The sequence below is a fragment of the Megascapheus bottae genome, chromosome 20 (assembly GCF_031878675.1).
Source record: "Megascapheus bottae isolate mThoBot1 chromosome 20, mThoBot2.hap1, whole genome shotgun sequence".
Lineage (NCBI taxonomy): Eukaryota > Metazoa > Chordata > Mammalia > Rodentia > Geomyidae > Megascapheus > Megascapheus bottae.
In genome coordinates this window covers 29,494,615-29,519,395 of record NC_143528.1, presented here as the reverse complement: position 1 = coordinate 29,519,395, position 24,781 = coordinate 29,494,615, and the positions used below count along the sequence as shown (strand labels likewise).

At 37.5% G+C, this 24,781-nt stretch overlaps 1 protein-coding gene across 4 annotated transcripts in view; it reads left to right on the top strand.

Moving 5' to 3' along the window:
• Window positions 1-24,781, top strand: part of Clcn3 (Cl-/H+ antiporter 3) — a 60,340-nt gene that overhangs the window by 19,495 nt on the left and 16,064 nt on the right. For 2 of the 4 annotated variants that reach the window (XM_090354201.1, XM_090354204.1), the window contains exons 3-9: window positions 13,053-13,210; window positions 14,831-14,930; window positions 16,651-16,838; window positions 18,635-18,757; window positions 20,797-21,003; window positions 22,528-22,608; window positions 23,611-24,156. In XM_090354201.1, the coding sequence (XP_090210327.1) occupies window positions 13,053-13,210; window positions 14,831-14,930; window positions 16,651-16,838; window positions 18,635-18,757; window positions 20,797-21,003; window positions 22,528-22,608; window positions 23,611-24,156 (1,403 nt within the window). Of the gene's footprint in view, window positions 1-2,784; window positions 3,124-13,052; window positions 13,211-14,830; window positions 14,931-16,650; window positions 16,839-18,634; window positions 18,758-20,796; window positions 21,004-22,527; window positions 22,609-23,610; window positions 24,157-24,781 lie in introns of those variants that run through there. The other 2 variants (XM_090354202.1, XM_090354205.1) reach the window with 2 other exon arrangements.

Genomic DNA, 24,781 nt, shown 5'->3' with positions numbered 1-24,781 from the left:
TAAAAACAAAATAAAATGGGCCTAACTTTTAAATCTTTAATGTTTTTTGATATATCCTCTTTTCTTTTCTGCTTTAAGTCTTTTTTATCGTTGTTGTTGTTTTCTAGTTTGGATTTTCCTGGTTCTATCTCCAAGCTATCATTTAACCTGTTTCTCTGTTCCTTGTATGCAGTAGTCAGAAATTAAGAAAAAGGTTCTTGGATTATTCATGCAATAAGGAGCTTAAAGGTTGAGGTTGAACCACTGTTCTTGGCATTTATTCTGTCCCCAAATTTAGATACAGAGAGATTGTAAATTATCTGAAATCTCTTATCAGGTTGAGATTACAATCTAGGATGCATTTGATGATAAAAATGCCCTCTATTGAATGACTAAATCCTTACTGCTTCCATGTAGATTTTTTCAGAGGTTCTATCCTTAGCTTTTCCTCACAGCTGTACATAGAAATTCTTGACTCTGTCTCTTGCTTCTTGTCCCCTTCAGCCTTCATCTGGATTGTAATTTAGTTTATTGGCTTGGTTATACCAGATCTGTGTCAGATTCCTTTTCTGCCACACCTTCCAGTGTACCTTGTCCTTTTCTTCTGAAGTATGACTAGAAAGTATTATAGTCTATCTAATGACTCTTTAAGAGAAAACGTGGACCCTAGACACATGAGAGATTGACTTTTGAGATCAAAATATCTTCATGTTTATTATTATAAAAGTAATATAGTAGCCCATTGCTGGTGGGTCTTAACTGTAACCCTAGCTACTCAAACATCAATTTAAGCATGTAAGAAGCTAGACCCAGTTAAACAAGTGAAAGACACTTATTTCCAATTAGTCAGCAAAAAAGCTGGAAGTGAAAGTGTAGCTCAAGTGGTAGAGTGCCAGCCTTGAGCATAAGTGCAAAGGGGATGGTATAGATGAGTTTAGTTTAGTACAGTATTCCCCCTGCCCCAAAGTCATGTATTTGCTGTCCCATCCTGGAGCCATATCCTTAGAATAAACACTGAATGCAATGAACTCAAACCCCACATCTCTACTTCTATCACTCTCCTTGTTTGAAGTAACATATTTCAAAATAACTATACAAATAATGGTACATCTGTCTATATTGTATATATACTCTTTAATACATCAGATGTGTCCTAAAAATTCACTTAGCATGTTCACATTTTATAGGCCAGATGTTCTTCCTTTAGCTGATGCTGCTACTTTTATTCTTTATGACCAAGTTGCAGATCAGGAAGAACAAGTAAGGTGAGTGCCTACAGCTACCAGGAAAGTTTGTAGACAGATTTTCATTTTATGCAAAGACATGTGAGATCATGGTATCATAACAAGCAATCACTTATATGTGCTGTTCAGTATATATTTTTAATCTCATGGCAGTGGAATATATCAAGAAACCACAAATGATTGAGCTTATATTGAGCTCTTTCAGTAAAATTATTTGCTAAAGCTTTTCTTGTTTAAAATCAAGCTTTCCGGGGATGGGAGTTTGGCCTAGTGGTAGAGTGCTTGCCTAGCATGCACGAAGACCCAGGTTTGATTCTTCGGTACCACATACTTAGAAAAAGCCAGAAGTGGTGCTGAGGCTCAAGTAGTAGAGTTCTAGCCTTGAGAAAAATCCAAGGACAGTGCTCAGGCCCTGAGCTTAAGCCCAGGACTGGCCAAAAAAAAAAAAAACCAAGCTTTCCAAGAAAAGTTAAAAATACAGAAAAATCCCCCTATCTCCTCTCCCAACATAAATGTTAATAGTAGCATCAAAATTAGATGGAATATTCTAGTTTGTAATCCTTTCCCAGAATCCTGTCTACCAAATCCCAGATTAGATTTTGTAAAATGCTCTGTTTATCTGAAGTTCAAAGTTTTTGAATACAGAACTGATTAACCTTTATAATTTTTCTATTTTAATTCCCAAGCCAGGTGCCTCATTTTTGAGTTTCATAAAAATGTTAGCAAAGCAACAATATGAGCACTGAACAAATACGCATTTTACTAAAAGTATTTGAAAAATAAAACTGAGATAAGAAAAAAAATAGGATAGGAAAGATGGGAAAATCTGCTTAGCAAGCTTTTTTTTTTTGCATAGTTTGCACATACACACACAATAGTTGTTTCTTAGTTGTTACTTATCAACAGATGGTTTTTTTTTTCTTTTCTTTTCTCTTCCAGAACCAGAAAGCGTTATCTTACTGGCTAGTTCTTTGAAGGAAGGAAGCAGAGGCCTCTGGGATTAGTGAGATAAAGAACTTATTCTTCAGTTTGTTAATTCTCAGCTGCACAGTTTAGACAATTAAGAATAGACTTAAAAGCAAGTCCCGTTTGGCATGCCTTAATTTTGAGTATATATTCCAGCATGACACTAGTGCATGGATATTATAAAAGCACACCAACTGATTGGTATTGCCCCTGCTCTTTTCACATTGGAAATGAAAAGGATTATTGTCTCCGTCTAGAGTCACCTTTTTACATTTCTGAATCAAACGCTTGCTTCCTCTGGCATTGATCTTAAAACCAGAGAGAAAGAATGTTGCTATTGTCTCAGCAGCACCAGGCAGCCCTGCTGCTGACGCTGTGCATAAATACATACATATGCATGCATGTGTATGTTCTGCGCGGGGGGTGGGGGGGGGAGCGGGCGCCTCCACATCCACAGGCCAGCGCGGTCTGTCCTACGTGGCGCTACCGGGTGGCCAGGACCTGATTAAGACGGCCGAGCGGCCCCTAAGCCTGGTGCGATTGTCGCCACTAGCAACCAGGCGGCAATAATTTCCCCCTGGTGACATCATCGCCGTGGAGGAGCCGGGTGGCCCGGCGAGTGGAGCAGCACGGGGCCACCCCTCCGCGGGGATGGCACCTCCCCTGCCTGCCGCAGAGGCGGCGGCGGCGGCCGGGAGCACGGCCGGGAGCGCGGCCGGGACCGCTCCGCGGCCCTCCTGACGCCGACCGACCCACCGACCCGGCTCTCCCCGTCCATCCCTGCTGGTTTTTTGGGTTTTGTTTTTTTTTTTCCTTTTCCTCCTTCGTCTGGTTCCGGGCAATTCCAATCCAATCATGGAGGCTTCTTCCGATCCCTATTTGCCTTATGACGGGGGAGGAGACAGTATTCCCCTGAGGGAATTGCATAAACGAGGTAACTCGGCCTGCTCCCAGCCCTCCCTTGGTGTGCGGGCGGGCGGGCGGGGGGCCGGGGGGCCGGCGGGGCGGGCCGGGCCGGGCGGCGGGCGGGCGGCGGGCGGGCGCCTGAGCCGGGCCCGGGTCCTCCCTCCCGGGCCCGGTGGCTAGTTAGGGCCCGGCGTCGTCCCCTGGGTGTGTGGTGTGTGGTGGTGGGGGGGGGCGGAGAATGCACCCCCCATCCCGGGAGGTTCTGTAGCCGTCCCGGGCGCCGGAGCTTTCCTGGGTGCAGAGGAGCCCTGCTTCAGAGCCCCGCGCCCCCCAGCGCCCCTGCGAGACCTGGAATGAATGGAGCCGCTCCTGCGACTCGCCAAAGTTGTGCCGGCTGGCACCCCGCCGCGACCGCGGCCCTTCCTGCAGAAAAGGGACGCTTCCTTCCCTGGCACCGGCCATCCACCGTTCAGCGCCGCCAGGCAGCGGGTAGAATTTTTGTTTTTCACCACGAAGGAAAATTTCAAGCTCGTAGCCACATTTTTAGAATATTTTCAGCTGGTTTCCACTGTAGCCTGGTAAAATTTGGTGTGATATGTTACACATCCAGAGAAAATAATCTTAGCCCTTGGTGGAAAATAGAAAAACACCCAGTTCAGTGAGTAAATCTCCGGCAGGCACTGCTCACACGAATCACATGCTAATTGAACTGCCCTTGGATTCGTTTTTCTTAAATTTCTAGTTTTAAAAATAGTTTGCCATTTGTTGTTCTAGGAAAAAAGAAATTCAAGAAAAACTACTCAGTTAAATGAGTTTACTCGTGAGCCATATTAATTTGGATTACTACATGGGATCGTGGACTTCATGGTTTATTCCAAACTTTTTATTTATAAAGTTAATAAGGAAATAGTGATTTTTTTAAAGCATATTTAGCCTGGGGTATTTAAAATACACTTTACATCTCAGTAACACTTGTTTCATTAGGACTTACTAATACATGCCATAAATATTAGTTGTATTGTGCCTGACATATTATTTAAGGCTCTCAATAGTTGCAACATTATATATCCTGTAATTGGGTAATTAGTAAAAAGATTGCCTTCTACATTTTTAGGAAAAACTATATATAAACATGGTACATAAATATGGTGTCCTTTATAAAGTGTCCATATATTGATGTATGTATATTAGAATACTTGAGGAAAAATACTTGAAAGTATAGAGAATGAAATAATTTCTCCTAGTGTTAACACCGAGAGACTTTTTTCTTCCCTGTTTTCATGTTGTGAACCTATATGCTTCTGTGTTCCCCTCATTAGTTTTCTGGTAAGAATTTCTTTAAACAGGCAGCAAGGTGAATGAAATAATGCTTGTTCATATGTCATACTATTTGCTAATCAGTAATTAAACTGTAAAACCAGACAGGCCACTTTTTTTCTCTTAGGTGTTACAACATTCATTTGTTAATGAAGGCTAAGATGTGAGAAATTTGAATTCCCTGTGTTCAGTCTGACAGTCTGACAGAACTTGCTTTGCCTCGGTTATCTCTGTAAAAATATATGTACAATAAGAAATAAGTCACCATTACTGATACTAACAAGATGTAAACTTTTGTTTCTATTTTATTTTCATAAATGATCCCTTAGGATTCATACATAAGGCCTAAATCAGTCTCAGTCTTTCTGTGCTAGTGGGCTTTTTAATTCTTTGATAAAGACACTATATTTATACAAGCTCACTTTTAATAAAAAAATGTATATATGTTGCACACATTAGTCAGTTATTGGTCTTCCATAGTTTTACTGTATAACTGAAACATACTGTAGTATCCTCATATCTATGGATAGTGAGTCATTTTTTTCCCCATAATGTATGATCCACTGAAGTCATGGATTGACATAAAGGAATATGGATCTAGAAAACCAAACCAATTTCCTTGTAATAACAAAACTAGAAACATCTTCAGGCTGATAAAAGAGGCAGAATCAAATTATAAAGTTATAAAGGATGTTAATAAAGTAAACATGTATATGATTACTGAATCGTAAGTGTTAGAGTTAGGGGTTACCTTTGATGGATAAATAGAAAATTATCCTTGTTGAATAAATTATTCTTGTTGGCTAAATTAGAAATTACAAATTAGTCATTTATTGTGCTCATTATGTTATGTAAGATATACTTTACTGGGGAGAATAGTAGTGGTAGCAAGAGTAATATTAATAGATAATAATAGATTTTACTGTCTGTCATAGACTGGCAATGTGTACCAAATCCACATCCTCACCACCATCTTGTAGCATAGGTATTGTTATACTCCCCACTTTTTAATGGAGAAAACCGAAGTGAAAAGTAACAAGAAGCTGGGTGCCAATGGCTTATGCCTGAAATCTTAGCTACTCAGGAGGCTGAGATCCGAGGACTTCTGTTTTAAGCCAACACAGGCAGAAAAGTCCATTAGACCATTATCTCTAATAAACTACTCAGAAAAAGCCGGAAGTGGTTCTGTAGCTTACATGGTAGAGTGCTTGCCTTGGGCATTCAGGAGCCCAGGCCCTGAGTTCAAGTCCCACAACTGACAAAACAAACAAAAAGGAAAAGGTCAGGGCTTGATTTGGACATTTGGCTCATGATCTAATCATAAGATATATTGATTCTCAGCCACATTATTTGGAAATCCAGTGGTAAAGATATTCTTATTGCCACTAGAAAAGACATTCCAGTAAGCTTCTTGGAAAATGAGTTTAGAATTCTAGTCCACATTGAACTTTTAATACCCCCTCCTTTCAAAATCTTCCCAGAAAGTTAAACTTTTTAGATTGAAAATGAAGAAACAAACTCCCGAGGAAATTAGTAAATTTCTATTACCCTACAGTACTTTTTTTGGGGGGGGGGTGGGACTTTAGTAAAGGAAAAGTCTCATTGGCAAGTATTATTAAAGTATGCTTTCCACACACATAAGGATAATTTGACAGGATATTTACAGGTAATGGGTGTATGCCTGCTGTTAGTCTATGATTAGTTTTGTTGCATCAGAACTAACAGAAAGGATTAGTTAAAAAAAAAAAAAGGTAGGTATTTTTAAATAAATCCTGTTCACCCTTCTCCCCCTGTTATATAGTAGGCAAATGTGCTCATAAAATATCATTTGTGAGGGTGCTTTTTTTTGTTCCTGTATGTTATTTGGAAATTTCAAGTATTCTTACTGCCATAGGGACATTCTATAGGCTTCCTGCAAAATAAATTTAAGATTCAAATTTTTTTTTTTTTTTTGCCAGTCCTGGGCTTGAGGTCAGGGCCTAAGCACTGTCCTTGGACTTTCTCAAAGCTAGAGCTCTACCACTTGAGCCTCAGCACAATTTCCAGCTTTTTTCCTATGTATGTGGTACCGAGGAATCAAACCTAGGTCTTTGTGCATGGTAGGCAAGCACTCTACCACTAGGCCAAACTCCCAGCCCAAGATTCAAATTTTTATTAGACTTTTATTATCCTTAGTTAAAAAAAATCCAAGCAAAAGTTAAACATCTTATTAAAAATTAACCCATTTAAATGTTTGTAAATTAAAAAAACCTTTTTTATTTTCATTTGAAACTTTGTTTCAAAATTGTCTTTGCATGTAAATTTATAGTCTTCATTTTGACCACAGCATCTGAATATTTAGCCTTAAGATTTCTATCATACTACTTTTAGTTTTATTTTCTAGAAATAATAAGACTAGAGCCACAGCTCTACTTCCTGTTTTTTGGTAGTTTACTGGAGATAAGTGGTGCTATGGCTCAAGGGGTAGGGCTGTAGATTTGAACTGAAGAGCTCAGGGACAATTTCCAGGGCCACAGTTCAAGTCCCATGACCAACAAAATAAAAAAAAGAAAAAGAAAGAAAAGAAAAGAAAGAAAGGAAGGAAGGAAAGGAAGGAAGGAAGAGAGTATAATGGACTGCTTGGGCTAGCTTTGAACCTCAATCCTCAGATCTTAGTATCTCAGTATCAATTACAGTTGTGAGCCAAAGGCATCCAGCTTTGTTTTTATTTATTTTATTAGGGTTTAAACTCAGGAATCTTTCTTGCAAGTTAGTTGTACCATTTGAACCACTCTGCTAGCCCTTCTATGTTTAAATTTATATCATGATAAACTCAAGCTGTCACATTTACTTGGCCACATCTACTAGAGGTATAGTTTTGCTTATTTTTCCTAATGGAGGTCTCTGCTTTATACCTGTACAAGAAACCGGTAGCCTAAATTATTTTTTAATATTTTGTTTTGGTTTTGTGATCAACATATACTTTGTAGGGTTTTGTTTTTGATCCTTTATCACTTCATTGCGATCAAAATATGATTTTACTTTAGTTTTCTTTGGCAAATGTATATCATGTAAAATATAGGTCATATTTGAGAGGTTGTGACTATTGAATTCATCTTAAGTATACATATAATATCCACTTTTTTCATATGTACCTAAGGATGTGACTTTTTATTTTCAGGTGGAGAAGAAAACAGTGCATTGAATTGAGTAATGGGCTCAGCATTGGTATTGACTGCTGTGTGTATATAGTTAGCTACTATGATGTAGTATTGAGCTTTGATCCTTTTCAGTTTAAGTTTAGATGGCTGAAAAATAATGAAGGGCATGCCTTTCATTTATACTGTTCATTTATCCAGCTAACATTTAATTAACCTCCTAGGATGTTAGAACACTTCTGATGGCTATTGCTTTTTTAATCTTTGATTTGGGAGTCCTCTAACTTTCTGGACTTCCCTATCAACTTCTAACATTTAGTTTTGCTTCCCTTATCAGAAAGACCATTCCTTATCAGTAAGCTCACAGAAGGAGGGAAAAAATATTCATATTAAAGATTAGACTTTCTGCTCTTCATTATGGACAGCACTAACTCACTTGTCAGGGAATACTTGGAATGTTGCTTTTCTACTATCTTCTTTCATAATTTTTTGAAAAGTGTATGTATTTTTTGTGTCTGGTATGCTAGTAATCTGTATCATGAATTTAAAGTGCAAGCATCACTCCTCTCTGGTTTTTGGAGATTAACTCCAGATATCATAAGAAGTCTTTCAGATAACTGTATGCTTACTTTTTCATGGAAGAGTTATTTGAATGTTGTCCTTTGAGGAAAGGTCTTGGGCTGCTATCAATCTTTTTTTTTTTCCTATTTAGTTCAGCTTAGTGACTGTATGTTGATGGTTAGTGGATAAGAATGCAAACGTTTGTGTTTTGGGGAAGGCAGACAATTTCATTAATGTTTGTTATTTTCTATTTCAGTATCCGTCAGACTTTTTTTTTCCAGTACTAGGATTTGAACCCAGGGCCTCATGTTTGCTTAGTTTGCTTGCTTGCTCTGTTAGCACTCTACATCTTCAGCAACACCTCTAGCCCAGTTTTTTGCTGGGTATTTTGGAGGTGGAGTCTTACAGACTTTTTTCCCTAAACTGTACTTCTATGGATTTCAGCCTTCTGAGTATCTACAGTTATAAATGTGAACCACTGGTGCCCAAACAGACATGAGGATTTATATATTGGTCATGAATTTGATTGGGTTCTGATTAGTAAAAAAGAAAGAAAGTGAAAGAAAGAAAAAGAAAATATGAAAAATCACCATCATTGTATATCCAGTAGTAATTATTGTTTACTGGACCTCAGTTTTACTTAGATACGTGTCTGTATGCAATGTCAAGAGGAAGTAGTTTATCTGTGGGTCACAGTCGAAAAGTTTAAATCCAGTTTCTAACCATATACCTGGAGTGCATCCACTCTGCCTGTGGTAAATGGTAGGCTTCTTGTAGTGAAGATGAATCTGAAATAATCCAAGGGTAAAAATGGAGTGTATTGTTATTATAGTCTTCTATGTTATGGCAATAATATGGTTTATTGTAGGCTGGTACCTGGAATCAAAGGCATGAAAATCCATGGAAGGTCAGCTTGCAGCACATGTCCATAAGCTATATATATGTGCATTTGTGTTTGGGGGGCAGGCATTATTTAATTGGTCTTAGCCTACTCTTGGTGGAAAGTACCTACACACCTTAAAATTAATATAAGTCTTAATATATGTCAACCATAAAATAAGTTTTAGGTGCTGTTACATAGTGGTACTGACAGCTTGAGTTTGTATCCCTGTTTCCATTAGCAGTTAGACCCTAAGCATTTTTCTTCTTTTTACATTTATAAAGTAGAGATAATAAAAGCTATCCCACAAAGTTGCAAAGATTAAATGATCTGGTACATATAACTATTAAGTAATTTCTAGATGCTGTTATTAGTCTGGAACTAGTTAGTATCTGATCTCTCCAAGGAAAAGATTATTTTAATTCTGATGACAAAATGAGATCCATTCAAGGAGGTAAATAAGTAACTTGGGATAGATCACAGAAGTAATAGGTGACAGAGGTGTAATTTGATTCTAGATCTTTTTAACCTCAGAGTGCATTAAGGTCATGGAATTTTTCTACTAAGCCACTCTGAAGGAAAGTGATCTTTTTTTCCAGTCTCTTTTATTAATGTTTCTCAGCCAGAAGGATATCCAGGTGAGACAGTGTACTGGCAGTGAAGGCCTAATAGTCAGGCTTCACAGAAAGTTATTGTTTTTTCCTTGTCTTAATTTTGTATCTTTTGGTTCATACTTTCTTATAATCTACGACCTGAAGCTGGGTTAGAGGAACTGTCTTAAATTCTTTTGAAAGTTCAGATGTTACAGTTAATCTTTATGCCAGGGATTAATATATCCAGCAGGTAGAGTTTTGATTGGTTTATCTTGGGTCATATCCTGCCACTTCTCCCTTTTCTTTCCTAGGGCTGGATATCCAATGAACCCAGGCCTGACTCATGTTAGCCAAGTATTTTACCACTGAGCTACACTCTCTGTCTACGTCCCTTTTTTCTTCTTAGCCCAGGAGAATAACTTGAAAGATCCCCTCACCAAAACTGCAGCTATGAGGGAATAAATGTTTCCTTCAAATAATTTATATCTGTTGCAGAAAGAAATGAGTTACTAAGTGAGCGAAATCAGTAGGGGCCCATTACACAAATGACCAACTAATTTGGTTATTTTAAGTTTGGAGGAATACCTGTTTACTTGTATTGACTATCTGGAGTGAAGGTTGGGAAAAAAATTAAGTCAAGAATGACAAAATTGCTGGGTATGGTACTCGGGAGGCTGAGATCTTAGGATCAAGGTTCAAAGCCAGCCCTGGCACAAAAGGATCTGCGACTCTTTTTTTTTTTTTGCCAGTCCTGGGCTTGAGCTCAGGGCCTGAACACTGTCCTTGGACTTTCTCAAGGCTAGAGCTCTACCACTTGAGCCTCAGCACCACTTCTGGCTTTTTTCTATGTATGTGGTACCGAGGAATCGAACCGGGTCTTCATGCATGCTAGGCAAGCACTTTAACCACTAGGCCAAACTCCTGGCCCCGATCTGAGACTCTTATCTCCAATTAACCTCTAGAAAACAGGAAATGGAGCTTGGCTCATGAGTAGGGCTGTAGCCTTGAGCTGAAGAGCTCAGGGACAGTACCCAGGCCCAGCTCAAGCCCCATGACCCACCAAAAAAAAAAAAAAAAAAAAAAAAGAAAGAAACTTAAAAATTACTTGAAAAGGAAGATCACTAGATATACATATTTCAGGTCCTGTTTTTAATGGTAATTTAACATAAAGGTTTATTTCAATTATAATAATTTTATGCAAAGTTCAGAACTTTTTGTAAGTTATACGGTAACCTGAAATCACCAAAAATGATGTACATACAACATTCCTTTAATGACATTAAGTAGCTTTTAGAATGAATAAAGGAAAAAGAACATCTTATGAGTAATTATGCTAGTATGGGAAAAGGTTGAAGTCAATGAATTGTCTATTAAAACTTTTTTGTAAGTTTCTTGTTATCCTGTTCTCTTTCCTTCCTCAGCATACTTCATGTAGCTAAGTAAAACTTGATTCTTTATCTAGCTTGATAGAAATTCTAAGCCCTTGTACACACATACATACACACACACACACACACACACCCATATATAGATATATATACATATATATATATTTTGTTTGTTTGTTTGTTTGTTTGTTTGTTTTTGCCGGTTCTGGGGCTTGGATTGAGGGCCTGGACATTGTCCTTAGGCTTTCTCAAGGCTAGCGCTGTACCACTTGAGCCACAACACCACTTCTGGCTTATTCTATGGAATTCTATGGAACCCAGGGCTTTGTGCGCTCTAGGCAAGCATTCTACCACTAGGCCATGCTCCTGGCCTAGTCCTTAAATTTTTTTCTTTTTTTTTTTATTGTAATGTATAGAGGGGTTATAGTTATATTCACCAGATAGAGGGTGCATTACTTCTCACACATTGATACCCCTTCTCATGTTTTTGCCCATATTTCCCTCCCTTCACTCCCCCCATCATCTTATTTTCCCCCATTCCCTTTTCTATTTCAAATAAACAGATAAGTGTATATACAATATCAGGTAACAAAGTCAGATACAGTAACAGCATGAGATTAACCATAAGGGCAACAAAAGAGAAGAGAAATAACATAGTACATTAAGAACAACAATCATAATATAAAGCTCTTGTTTCTATATCCTGAAATCCAGAAACTCATCTCAGTGCCAAAGTACTTGTTTTCATGATTTTTGTCTTTTGAATGGGTTTCATATTATGCCTTGGTTTGAGAGTCAGAGATGACAATAGTGAAACATTATATCCTGTATTGAATTTTTTTTTATTTGGCCATTTGTCAAGACAAATTCAAACCTTTATTTGTGTATCCCAAAAGTATTCTACTACATCTCCATTTATATCTTCACTGAGTACTAAATGGAGAGGATCAAGATTTTAAGTGAAGAAAGTTTATCTGTAAGATGAGGTGATGAGGAAAAGATTATTTCTGGGAAATATTAGTTTGACCACTTATTTCATCTTGAAGACCTCTTCATGTTCTAGGGCTTCCTTCATGTATCAGTTTTCAAAAAGCCACATTTTTGTTTAGTAATTTAGTCTAGAAAAGAAAGGAGGTATGCTCTCTGTATATGCTTTTGGCAGTTTTCCACCTCATAAGAATGATATTGGTCTTTATTTTTTTTCCTACCAATTTCCTAATGAAGATACAGATGTTTCTGTTGTTTGTCTTTATGCTACAAGTAGTTTAAAAATTGACCGATGTTGCTGGAAAAAGTGATACCATGGACTGGGTGCATAGTCAAGTAGTGGAGTAGCTGACTAGTGTGGGCAAGGCCTTAGGTTCAATCCCTAGTATTAAAGGACAAAAGGGGATAGTGTACATTTGATGTGTATCTATGCTAGACTGAAATTATTTTTTCATTTAAACTATCCATATTTTTCTTGAATTACTATTCAACATCCTTTGTAGAACTCTCTTTAAGTCTATTTATTCATAAACTATATTGTGAACATGTGCAAAAAGCTTATTTAGCTTCACTGAAGTAGCAAGTATGATGACACAGCTGATTCAAAGAATGTGTGAGTCTGAAATGTACAGTCTGTCAAGGGATGACAGCTTTTACAAGGCACCCACACACTTTTGAGAGATGTAGTTTACCCACAACTTTCCCACGAGACAGATTCTATTTTCTTTCTTTCTATCTTACTGAAGGAAAACTCCTCTTTTTCAATGTATCAGTCTTCTACAAGTGTTTTCTAATTTAACTGACTCTATTGCTTTGTCAAGTGCTAAGTCACACAAATTATCTTCTCAGAATATCAAAGGTACCTGTAAGTAAGCAGTCTACTAGTTGATAATTATACTATACTATACTTTGAAAGGACATAAATTATCTTTTGCCTGAGTATTAAGTTTGGATCGTTTTTCTTAACATTTCTTCTATTTTGAAATTATTTCAAAATAATTAATTCTGTATGACTTACCAGTGACCTCAGCAAGTTAGAAAACTTATTGTTGTCTCTTATAAAGTATAGTCACTTTGCCTTTTTTGCTCTGCAGGAACTCACTATACAATGACAAATGGAGGTAGCATTAATAGTTCCACTCACTTGCTGGACCTTTTAGATGAGCCAATTCCAGGTGTTGGCACATATGATGACTTCCATACTATTGACTGGGTGCGAGAGAAGTGTAAAGATAGGGAAAGGCATAGGCGGGTAAGTGTTCCGTACCTTCGTTACACACACCATATGTTGAAAATGTTTGTATTTGTTTTTAATTTTATTGTTTTTCTTTTTGCTTTGATAAACAACATACTTTTAGCCATGTTGCTTTTATTCTTCATAACGCTGCATATATCTTGTTCTTTTAGTTTTACATATTTTTTCATGACCTATAATCTATATTAACAGTTTTATTTAACCAGGCTGATACATTGGTAATATTTTAGATGATTTCCAGATTTTTTTAGGGGTGGTGATGATTGAACACATCTTTTTACAAGTGCTTGTTAAATAATTGGTGGTCTGTAAATTGTGGTATGAAGAGAATGACAGAGACTGTCAAAGAATGTCTTTATTATCATGTTTAATTAAACACTGTAGCTGTTTTATTGGAGAAAAGCAATGTGGAATTTAATTATTTCCAAAAGAAGCAACCTACCTCTAATTCTAAAGACAGCTCATATTTGTGGTTGGATGTTTACAGTTTAGAAGGAATCGAATTGTCTCATACAACTTAAAGTTACTATACCTTTTACTATTGGGGTTTGTGGCTTCATATAGGTCACATGCTTGAAATAGACCAGGTCATTCCAGTTATAGTCTTCCTATGATATTTGAGCATTGAAGTCCAAGGTAGAAAATATAGGTTTTAAAACAAAAATCCTATTTTGACAAGAATTCTAGACTTGTTATGATTAGTTTAGAAATGTATTCTTACTAATGAAGGCAAGATTTGCTTGTTTTAGCAGAATAAAGTCTGCATCTAATTTATTACCTTACTGTTAATCTCCTATTTACACTATGGTCAGTTGAGGACACTTCTGCCTTAAAATGGAGCGTCTAGAGTCTACTGGTAGGATTGGAGCTCTCCACACCTGATTATTTAACCCTACAACTTATGAAGATCCCTTGATCACTTGATTATTCTACATTGCATATATAGACATTTGCAGGTACTTAAAATGATCTAAATTATAACTTACTTAACTACTAGGACCAAGGAATTATAGCCATTTCACCTATATCTTCCTACTTCCACAAGGATAAAAGATACCAATGTGTACCAGTTAAAATTTGAATTTGATTCAATTTCAGTTTGATTAGATGTTTATGTCATTTGTAGATATTCTTTACTCAGATCTTGAAGTTCTTATTAAAAATGTAGATTTCTGGGCCAGCGGTTTGTCCTAGTGGTAGAGTGCTTGCTTAGCATTCATGGATACCTGGGTTTGATTCCTCGGTACCACATACATAGAAAAAGCCTGAAGTGATGTTGTGGCTCAAGTGGTAGAGTTCTAGCTTTGAGAAAAAAAACCCAAGGACAGTGCTGAGCGCCTGAACTCAACCAAACTGGCAAAAATAAATTAATTAATTAATAATAAATTTAAAAATGTAGGTTCTGAGCAATCCTTGCCATCTAGTCTACAGGTCTAACAACTGTATGGCATACTGATTTTGCTCCTAATTCACCTTTCCCAGTAGCTCCAGTTCACTTAATTATAGAATGAATCAGAAGTGTTCTGTGTATGACAACTGATCGAGAAATGCTAGATTCGAGAACAGTGACTTCCAGTCATCATTTGAAAAGTGAAGCATACACAATTCTAATTTCAGATCAACAGCAAAAAGAAGGAATCAGCATGGGAGATGACAAAAAGCTTATACGATGCATGGTCAGGATGGCTAGTGGTAACACTGACAGGACTGGCATCAGGTAAAGAAAAAACACTATTTTATTTGTTTAGTGAAGAGGCATATAAACTCGTTTGTTTCCCTTTCTTCAAGTTTTCCTCCCCTTGTCTAGGTATTGGTGTTTGAAAGCATTTGTTTCTCTTGCTTGAAAATTCTTCTTAAATAGAAGACTAGGAGACAGAAGGCTTCTTAGGCTAGACTTGGCTCTCACTTCCAGTGTGAATCTAGCTTGAGTCATATTTCTGGGTTCAGTTTCCAAAGAATAAGGTACTTGCATCAGATGGTCAATAAAGTAGTTTTAGCATCATAATTAATATCTAATACTTACTGAGTGGGGGACGTGGAGGTAAGTTCTGGGACTTGAACTCAGGGCCTGAGCACTGTCCTAGGGCTTTCTCCAGGCTAGTGCTTTACCACTTGGGCCACAGCACCACGTCCAGCTTCTTCTGTATATTTGGCACTGAGGAATGGAACCCAAGGCTTCGTGCATACTAGGAAAACATTCTACCGCTAGGCCATGCTTCCAGCCCCTTATTGAATACTTCTTATGTGTCATGTAGCATTCTAAAAATTTTGTGTGCACTTAAACCTCATGACAATCTTCTAGCATAAATATAATCATTATAACCATCTACTTAAGCACAAAAGAAGTAACTTAGCTGTAGTCACATAGCCAGTAATGGCTCAGCGAGAGTTTGAGTTCCAGGAAGCTGGTACAAGAGATGAGTTCTTTAATCACTACACTACAACATGAATGCAAAGTCCCTTCTTCATTTGAGACTTCAAGAAATAGTTGAGCACTGGGTTCCAATATTTCATATTTAATTTGAGCTACTCAGAGGCTGAAATCTAAGTTCAAAGCTTGCCCAAGTAAGACAGTCTGTTAGTCTCATCTCCAATCACCAAAAAGCCAGAAGCTGGAGCTGTGGCTCAAGTGGTAGAACATAAAACTTCAGGGACAGTGCTTAAGCCCTGAGTTTAAGCCCCGGAACCAGCAGAAAACAAAAAAAAGAAAAAAGTAGTTGAGCATCTGAAAACAAGTATTAAGGACTGCTTTAGTTACTTTGACTTGCATTATTGGAAAACTACATCCAGAAAACTTTAATAAATATATATTTGTGAGAATAAAGTATTGATAACTAATTGGTGTGAATAAGAATTTTATGGTCTTCTGTGTGTAAGCCATTGTCGTTTTCATACGATAGGAATGAACCAAATTTGAACATGAGTTTTTGTGTTCATTTTGGTATTTTGTCATTGAAATAATCTTGGATTTTGTTATTTAAGAAAAATTATAAATCAATTATAGTAATTCATGAATACTATGAACTTTTTAATGGGGACCAGATTTTATTAAAGCTAAAATCATTTTTTAGTCTATTCTGTTTTGTATTGAAACAGTCTACTTAAAACCTTGACTTCAGTACCCAGATTTGTCACCCTTCTGACAACTCCTTTTTCTAAATGTCTTGCCTGCCTGCCTGTCCTTCCTTCCCTCTCACCCTCCCTTCCTTTTTGTAATTATAGGGAATTTGAATATTGTGGTTGGATTTAAATTTCAATGAAAGAATAGCAGTTTTATTTTGAAGAATAGCTATTTACAGGCCTTTTAAAAACAAAGAATATATATTTAAATACAATTTAAACCTTTTTAGAAAGTTTCCTATTTTTGATTAACCTCTTAACTTTACTCCCCCCAAAATGAACTTATTTTTTGGACCATCTCTAACACATTTTTACAGGGGCATTGGCTGGATTGATAGACATTGCTGCTGATTGGATGACTGACTTAAAGGAGGGCATTTGTCTTAGTGCTTTGTGGTACAACCATGAACAGTGTTGTTGGGGATCTAATGAAACCACATTTGAAGAGCGGGATAAATGTCCACAATGGAAAACATGGGCAGAATTAATCATAGGTCAAGCAGAGGTATGTCTTGCTCAAGATGAGTTGGTTGATATAGCAAAATTATTTTGAATCACATGAAGAATCGCATGTTAGATGACTGAACCATGCATTAAAGAAAAGTTGTGTAATAGAGTACTGTATATATATACATATATATATGTATATAAAACACCAAGAAAAATACGAGGATTGTTTCAAACAGCTTTTGTATTAAAGTACATGGTCATACACAAATTATTTGCATAAAGACACAAATTTATTGTGAGTTGTGTTAGAAGAAAAGTGATAATCATTGCAATAGGATATAAATCATTGTAAATAGATATAAAGCTAATATGGTGTTTATTAGGATGTCTTAACCCTAAAGATCACTAAGACAAGGAAGAATTATGAAAGTGTGGGTTGTTAAATACTTGGTAAAATAAAGATTATAAGAAGAGATATGTTGAATTATTTATGATTTTCTTTGAGACCTTATAGCATTTATTATCTTACTACTATGATGCTATATATTAACAACATCTTGTACTTTAGGAGACTATATGGATGGATATATATATATATATATGTATATATATTTTTTAGTTTGGTATAGATGAACCTCAGAGCTAAGAGGAATGGTTTCTGGTAAATGTGCACTGTGCTATTTCTTACTTGGCTTATTTGAATTCAGTGCAATGATCCTTAGAAGAATTGGAATGGAATGAAATTGGAATGCCAATCTAATTTTGTCCCTATTAACTACTGCCAAAAAGTTGTTTGTGGGTAGGCAGTGGTTAAAGTATAATGGAAATACTTTGGTAGCAAAACTTAAGGATTAGGCTGAGTGCTGGTGGCCCATGCCTATAATCCTCGTTACTCAGGTAGATGAGATCTGAGGATCATGGTTCAAAGCCAGCCAGCCTGGCACAGAAGTCTGTGAGACTTTTATCTTTCAATTAACTACCAGAAAACTGGAAATGGCACTGTTGTTCAAGTGGTAGAGCATTAGCCTTGAGCTGAGGAGCTCAGGGACAGCACCTAGGACCAGAGTTCAAGTCCCATGACCAAAAAAAAAAAAAAACAAGCAATCAAGCAAGCTAGCCAGCCAGTCAGCCGGCCTTGGTGGCTCATGCCTGTAATCCTAGCTACTCAGAAGGCTGAAATCTGAAGATCAAGGTTCAAAGCCAGCCCAGGCACAAAAGGACCTGAGATTCTTATCTCCAAAAAATGGAAAGTGGGGCTTGGCTCAAGGGTAGGCAGTACCCTTGAACTGAAGAGCTCAGGGACAGTGCTCAGGCCCAGGAATAGAGTGATAAGCTGAAGAGCTTAGGGACAGTGACTAGGCCGAGTTCAGGCCCCATGATCCGAAAGAAAGAAAGAAAGAAAGAAAGAAAGAAAGAAAGAAAGAAAGAAAGAAAGAAAGGAGAGAAAAGAAAGAAAGGAGAGAAAAGAAAGAAAGGAGAGAAAAGAAAAAAAAAGAAAAGCTTGGGGATCAGAAAAAACTAAGAAAATGATTAAATAAGATTAAGGCTCTTTGGTATGTATAGTTATTAATTTTTGCATTCTGTTTAGATATTTCACTATTTAGATATTTTTATTAAGTAATAAAGTAGAAGACTTTTAGATACTTTACTAGTTAGATGTGGCACGTCTTTAGCCCCAGCTATTTGGGTGGCAGAAGCAAGAAGATCACTTGAGCTTAGGAGTTCAAGGCTAGTCCAGGTAGACCCTGTCCCTCCACTCTAGTATGTACTAGCTACTTATGTGCAGAGTACTTGCTTTAGAAATGTACTGTAAATTAACCTCATATTCTTAAACTGCTCTTGTCTTTTCAGGGTCCTGGTTCTTATATTATGAACTATATAATGTACATCTTCTGGGCATTGAGTTTTGCTTTTCTTGCAGTATCTCTAGTAAAGGTATTTGCTCCATATGCCTGTGGGTCTGGAATTCCAGAGGTAAGCTATACAATACTTAATATCATGAACAATACTTGATACTTTTTATTTGGAAAATTTTCTTTTGAAATGGATTTTTTTGGTCATATATACAAGGAAATTCAGAAAAGGCAAACTGATTTAGATGATGATTTGTGCCTATAACTTATTCACCTGGGAAGCAGAGATGAAGGAGGATCAAGATTTAAGGACAGCTTAGGCAAAAAGTTCATGAGACTTCATTTGAGCCAATAAGACAGCTTGGTGTAGTGGCCTTATACCTGTCATATAGCTATATAGGAAGTGTAAATGTGAAGATTGAGTGTCCATCTCAAAAATAACCAATGCAAAGGGGGCTGGAGGTGTGTATTAGGTGATAGAGCACCTCTTGGCAAACACAAGGTCCTGAGTTTAAGCATCACCACTGCTAAAACAAACAACATAGAAGCTGATTGTAGACATTATTGAAAAATCATTCTTCCCCCAAATTGTATTGTAGAGGTTGATTTTTTTTTTTTTTTTTGGCCAGTCCTGGGCTTGAGCTCAGGGCTTGAGCACTGTCCTTGGAGTTTCTCAAGGCTAGAGCTCTACCACTTGAGCCTCAGTACCACGTCTGGCTTTTTTTTTCTATGTATGTGGTACCGAGGAATCAAATCTGGGTCTTCGTGCATGCTCAGCAAGCACTCTACAACTAGGCCAAACTCCTGGCCCCAAGGTTGATTTTTTTTTTTTTAAACACTGTTCTCACTAATTTAGCACATAACTTAGCAAATTATCACAAAACTTAAACATCAAGAGCCTAGCAAAATATCTTGTGACCTAAAGTCTTTTGTGGAAAATGGTACTTTGCTGTTAGACCCTGATTTTAATTTTTCTTTCTGTTACCTGACCTAAGTTAATTCTTTTTTTTTTTTTTTTGCCAGTCCTGGGCTTGAGCTCAGGGCCTGAGAACTGTTCTTGGACTTCTCAAGGCTAGAGCTGTACCACTTGAGCCTCAGCACCACTTCCGGCTTTTTTCTATGTATGTGGTGCTGAGGAATCGAACCTGGGTCTTCATGCATTCTGGGCAAGCACTTTAACCACTAGGCCAAACTCCCGGCCCAAGTTAATTCTTGAATTTAGTCACATAGTTTGAGAAACTGTGTGATCATAGTAGATCTATAGCATAAACTTTTGAAGAGAGAGAGAGAGAGAGAGAGAGAGAGAGAGAGAGAGAGAGAGAGAGAGAGTGTGTGTGTGTGTGTGTGTGTGTGTGTGTGAGTGTCTATGTGTCTATGTGTCTATGTCTATGCTGCTCATGAGGTCCTAAACATTTTTCCTGAGCTTTTTTGATCTAGGCTAGTGCTCTTTGGCTCTACTTCTGTCTTTTTTAGTAGCATTTGGAGATAATCTCATGGACTTTCCTGGCTGAGCTGCCTTCCAACCACCATCCTCAGATTTTAGACTCTTGAGCAGCTAGGTTTACAGGCATGAGCCACTGGCACTCAGCTTTGAGTTTTGTTTTATGGGAAGGTTACACTTAGAGTTGAACTAATTTGTTCCACACTTTCAGTTCTCTGTATCAGCTTCTCCCCCCCCCCCCTTTTTTTTTGTCAGTCATGGGCCTTGGACTCAAGGCCTGGGTGCTGTTCTTGAGCCTCTTTGCACTCAAGGCTAGTGTCCTACCACTGGAGCCACAGCACCACTTCAGTCTTTTTCTGGCTTTGAACCATAATCCTTACTTAGATATCAGCATCCTGAGTAACTAAGGCATGAGCCACCAGTGCCCAGCTTAATAAGATCAATATTGTTCAGTTCTTAGCACTTTTCATCCTTCTTGATACATAGAAAAACATTTAATTACAGTATCCTAACAAGGCATAATACCTTTATGACACTGTCTGATACGTATCTAAAAATGTTATGGTTATTTCTACAACAATATATTCAAATTTGCCTTTATAGGTAGTATAATTTATAAGCCTTGTAAAAATTTACAAGTAGTTTGTGAGTAGAACAAGAATATTTTATATTCTGGTGTTTCTTCAAGAAATTAAGATGCTGTAATCTTTCCTTTGTAGATTAAAACTATTTTGAGTGGATTCATCATCAGAGGGTACTTGGGAAAATGGACGTTAATGATTAAAACCATCACGTTAGTACTGGCTGTGGCATCAGGCTTGAGTTTAGGAAAAGAAGGTCCCTTGGTACATGTTGCTTGTTGCTGTGGAAATATCTTTTCCTACCTCTTTCCAAAGTATAGCACAAATGAAGCTAAAAAAAGGGAGGTAAGTGTTTTCTGTGATTCATTTGTCAAAAAAATAGATATTTGATATCTGTGAGGAATTTCCCAGTATAAAGATCATATTTTACTTTTACCTTTTGGATAGAGTCTGTATTTAAAGTTTTTATTTGAGATTAGTTTATATGTTTCTTTTCCTTTGTGGGTCATATATGATCTAGAATCTTTTTTTTTTTTTGTCTTTTCTTTTTTGGTACTAAGGATTGAACCCAGGATGTTACATTTGCTAAGCAAGTATTTTGCTCCTGAGCAACACTCCAGCCAGGATCTAGAATCTTCTCTCCTCTGTTGCTCAGGATATGCCTCTGGTTTGGAATTTTAGGTAGATTAGGTAGTGCCTTTTGAATTCCTTTAAGTTTCACAATGACCTTTCCTATTCGTTTTCACTTTGCCTTACACATACTTCCTATTTGCTAAGGGTAGCATTATAATGTCAACATTATTGTATGTTCAAGGTTGTGAAATCTTAACTTGCTGTGTTTTCCTGGTAGAGGCAGTGCCTAATGCCAGCGGAAGTGGTGCATAATTTGTGCAAAGCTTTTTCTTGTACCATGAGGAAGTTCCAAAAGCCTGTAGAACTTTCTGGAGTTTAAGTCAGAAACTCAGTATGAGAGCTCACCTTTCCCTCCCTCCCTCCCTCCCTCCCTCCCTCCCTCCCTCCCTCCCTCCCTTCCTTCCTTCCTTCCCTCTCCCTCTCTCCCCCTCTCCCTCTCTCCCCCTCTCCCTCTCTCCCTCCCTCCCTCCCTCCATTCCCACCCCCCTCTCTTTTTTTCGTCATTTGTGGGATTGGAACTCAGGGCTTGGGTGCTGTCCCTGAGCCTCTGTGCTTAAGGCTAGTGCTCTACCCCTTCAGCCACAGTGCCACTTCCAGTTTTTGAGTGGTTAATTGGAGATGAGAGTTTCACAGGGACTTCTCTGTCCTGGCTTTCTTCGAACTGCAATCCTCAGATCTCAGCCTCCTTAGTAGACAGGGTTCCAGGTGTGAGCTATCAGCATCTGGTGAGGTATTTTTTTAGCTGATTTTCGGCAATTTCTTTAGGTCAACATGAGATATTTTAGCACACTTTTTAAAATGTTAGGCTCCATCAAAAGAAATAAACTATAGACTTCTCATATTTCAACATTTTTATGGTTTATTTCTGGAAGAAGTGTAGGTCCTAGGGCCTGTCTGGAGACCTTGGGTTTGTTTAGACTTCTAGACTTTGTTTTCCTGAATACACAGCTATGCATATTACAAGTTATCTGTATTTATTATCTATGTATAACATAATCACATTAGTGTATTTGGCAATGGTTTTGACTGAATATGAATGTGTGAATGAGCTTCCAGTTAAAAGTGCAAGAGAAAAAGCCTTGTTCAAAGAACTGAATACTTATCCTTTGCTTTGGGATGGGGGTAGGTGGTGCAAGTTAATTTTAGAAGTATTTGGAAAATTCATGTAGTATGAACCTTTATTTGGTATATTTGAATTTATTAGAAAATAAGAAATAAGCCTTATCTTCTGTCTAGGTGCTGTCTGCTGCCTCAGCTGCAGGTGTTTCTGTAGCTTTTGGTGCACCAATTGGAGGAGTTCTTTTTAGCCTGGAGGAGGTAGGTACAAGGGCACAGCAATTAACATTATAGTAGGCATAGAAGTAGTACAGCAATTAATATTATGTGTATTTTACCAATACAGAGACATTTTGGCACTGTTTTTTAGCTAATGTAACATGCAGAGGTAGTTTTGATGTTCTCAGTTTTATGGTTAGAAAGTTTTTTAACATGTTCTTACATAAAGATACTTTATTCATGTTTCATGTCTATAGAAAACTTTAAACCTATTACTCATGTATAAATACTAGTAATTGTTTAATTTTGAACTTCGTTGACATAAAGTATAAATTTGACCTATTGGATGTAGATAATTTTAGTTGTTTTAGTAGAATATGCTATTTTTCTTATTGGTGCTCAAGTTATTTCCTTTTCTACACTTTTTTTTTTTTTTTTGTGGGTCATGGGGCACTGTCCCTGAGCTCTTCAGCTCACGGCTACCACCCTACCTCTTGAGCCACAGCCACACTTCCTGTTTTCTAGAGATTAAGTGGCCATAAGAGTCTCATGGTCTTTTGTGCTTTGAGCCATGATCCTCAGATCTCAACCTCCTGAGTAGCTAGGATTATAGGCGTGAGCATGAACCACCACGCCTGGCTCTTTTCTACACTTTTCTACAAAAACATCTCTAGAAATGTGTATAAATCTACATTTCTAGTTTTATGTTTTTATATAGAAGCAAGTCAAATATGTCTTTATGAGGTAACATGCATCGGTGATGGTAATTTGTTTTTAATTACAACGCTTGAATTGGAGAAAAACTCCTTTTGAAAATAAAATAGGACTAGATATTCTAAATTATTAGGTATTTGTGATCAGTTACTATGAACTTTTAGTGATGTAGAATATAACTACTAAAGTCAATACCATTTTATTATAGTAACACCCAGATTCTGTGTCAGAATTTAGAGAATTTTACCTACAGTAAAATTTAGAGAATGTTTACTCAAGTTTATCAGAAGCATAAGATGATAGCATTAATGTTTCTTTTTTTCTTTTCAGGTTAGCTATTATTTTCCTCTCAAAACTCTATGGAGATCCTTTTTTGCTGCCTTAGTGGCTGCATTTGTTTTGCGATCCATCAATCCGTTTGGTAACAGCCGCCTGGTCCTTTTTTATGTGGAGTATCATACACCATGGTACCTTTTTGAACTGTTTCCTTTTATTCTCCTAGGGGTATTTGGAGGGCTTTGGGGAGCCTTTTTCATTAGGGCAAACATTGCCTGGTGTCGTCGACGCAAATCCACCAGATTTGGAAAGTATCCTGTTCTTGAAGTCATTATTGTTGCAGCCATTACTGCTGTGATAGCCTTCCCTAATCCATACACTAGGCTCAACACCAGTGAACTGATTAAGGAGCTCTTTACAGATTGTGGTCCCCTGGAATCCTCTTCTCTTTGTGACTACAGAAATGACATGAATGCCAGTAAAATTGTCGATGACATTCCTGACCGCCCAGCCGGCGTTGGAGTATACTCGGCTATTTGGCAGCTGTGCTTGGCACTCATATTTAAAATCATCATGACAGTATTCACTTTTGGTATTAAGGTAAGTGCTAATGGAAGGGGAAACTGGAGTAATCCCGGAATCTTCAAAAACAGTGTGAAATGAAAAATGCCATTTTGTGTTTTAATCTAAGAGTTTATAGTGCTGAGGTCAGAAATCTGAAAAGGCCTTTATGGGCTGAAAGGGAGGTGGTTACAGGGTATTCTGGAGCCTATAGGAAAGAGGCTACACGTTCCTTGGCAGTGTTCCCTATCTCTTTAACTCCAGCTAGTCTTTCTCTTGTCTCGATACTCTGACACTTAACTCTTACAAATCCTTCTTTCATAGTAAACACGCACTGTAATTATATTCAACCTTCCCCAATAATCCAGGATAATCTCCCATTCTAAGATCACCTGGTTTGCAGCCTAATTAACTAATTTATTCACAGGTTGTAGGAATTAAGATAGACATCTGTGGGGGAGCCATTGTTCTGCTTGTCATACTACTGCTAAAAAGACAGTGTAGACTTGGAATTGAATTACTAGATCTGTAAGCACAGTGGTTTTTTTTTTTCTATCAGTGATTTAAGGCTTATGCATTGGATCATTGTTTAATCTTGCACTTAGGAAGTGAGATTAATGATCAATGAATATAAGCTGATAAGCGTCTCCATGATATTTATGAG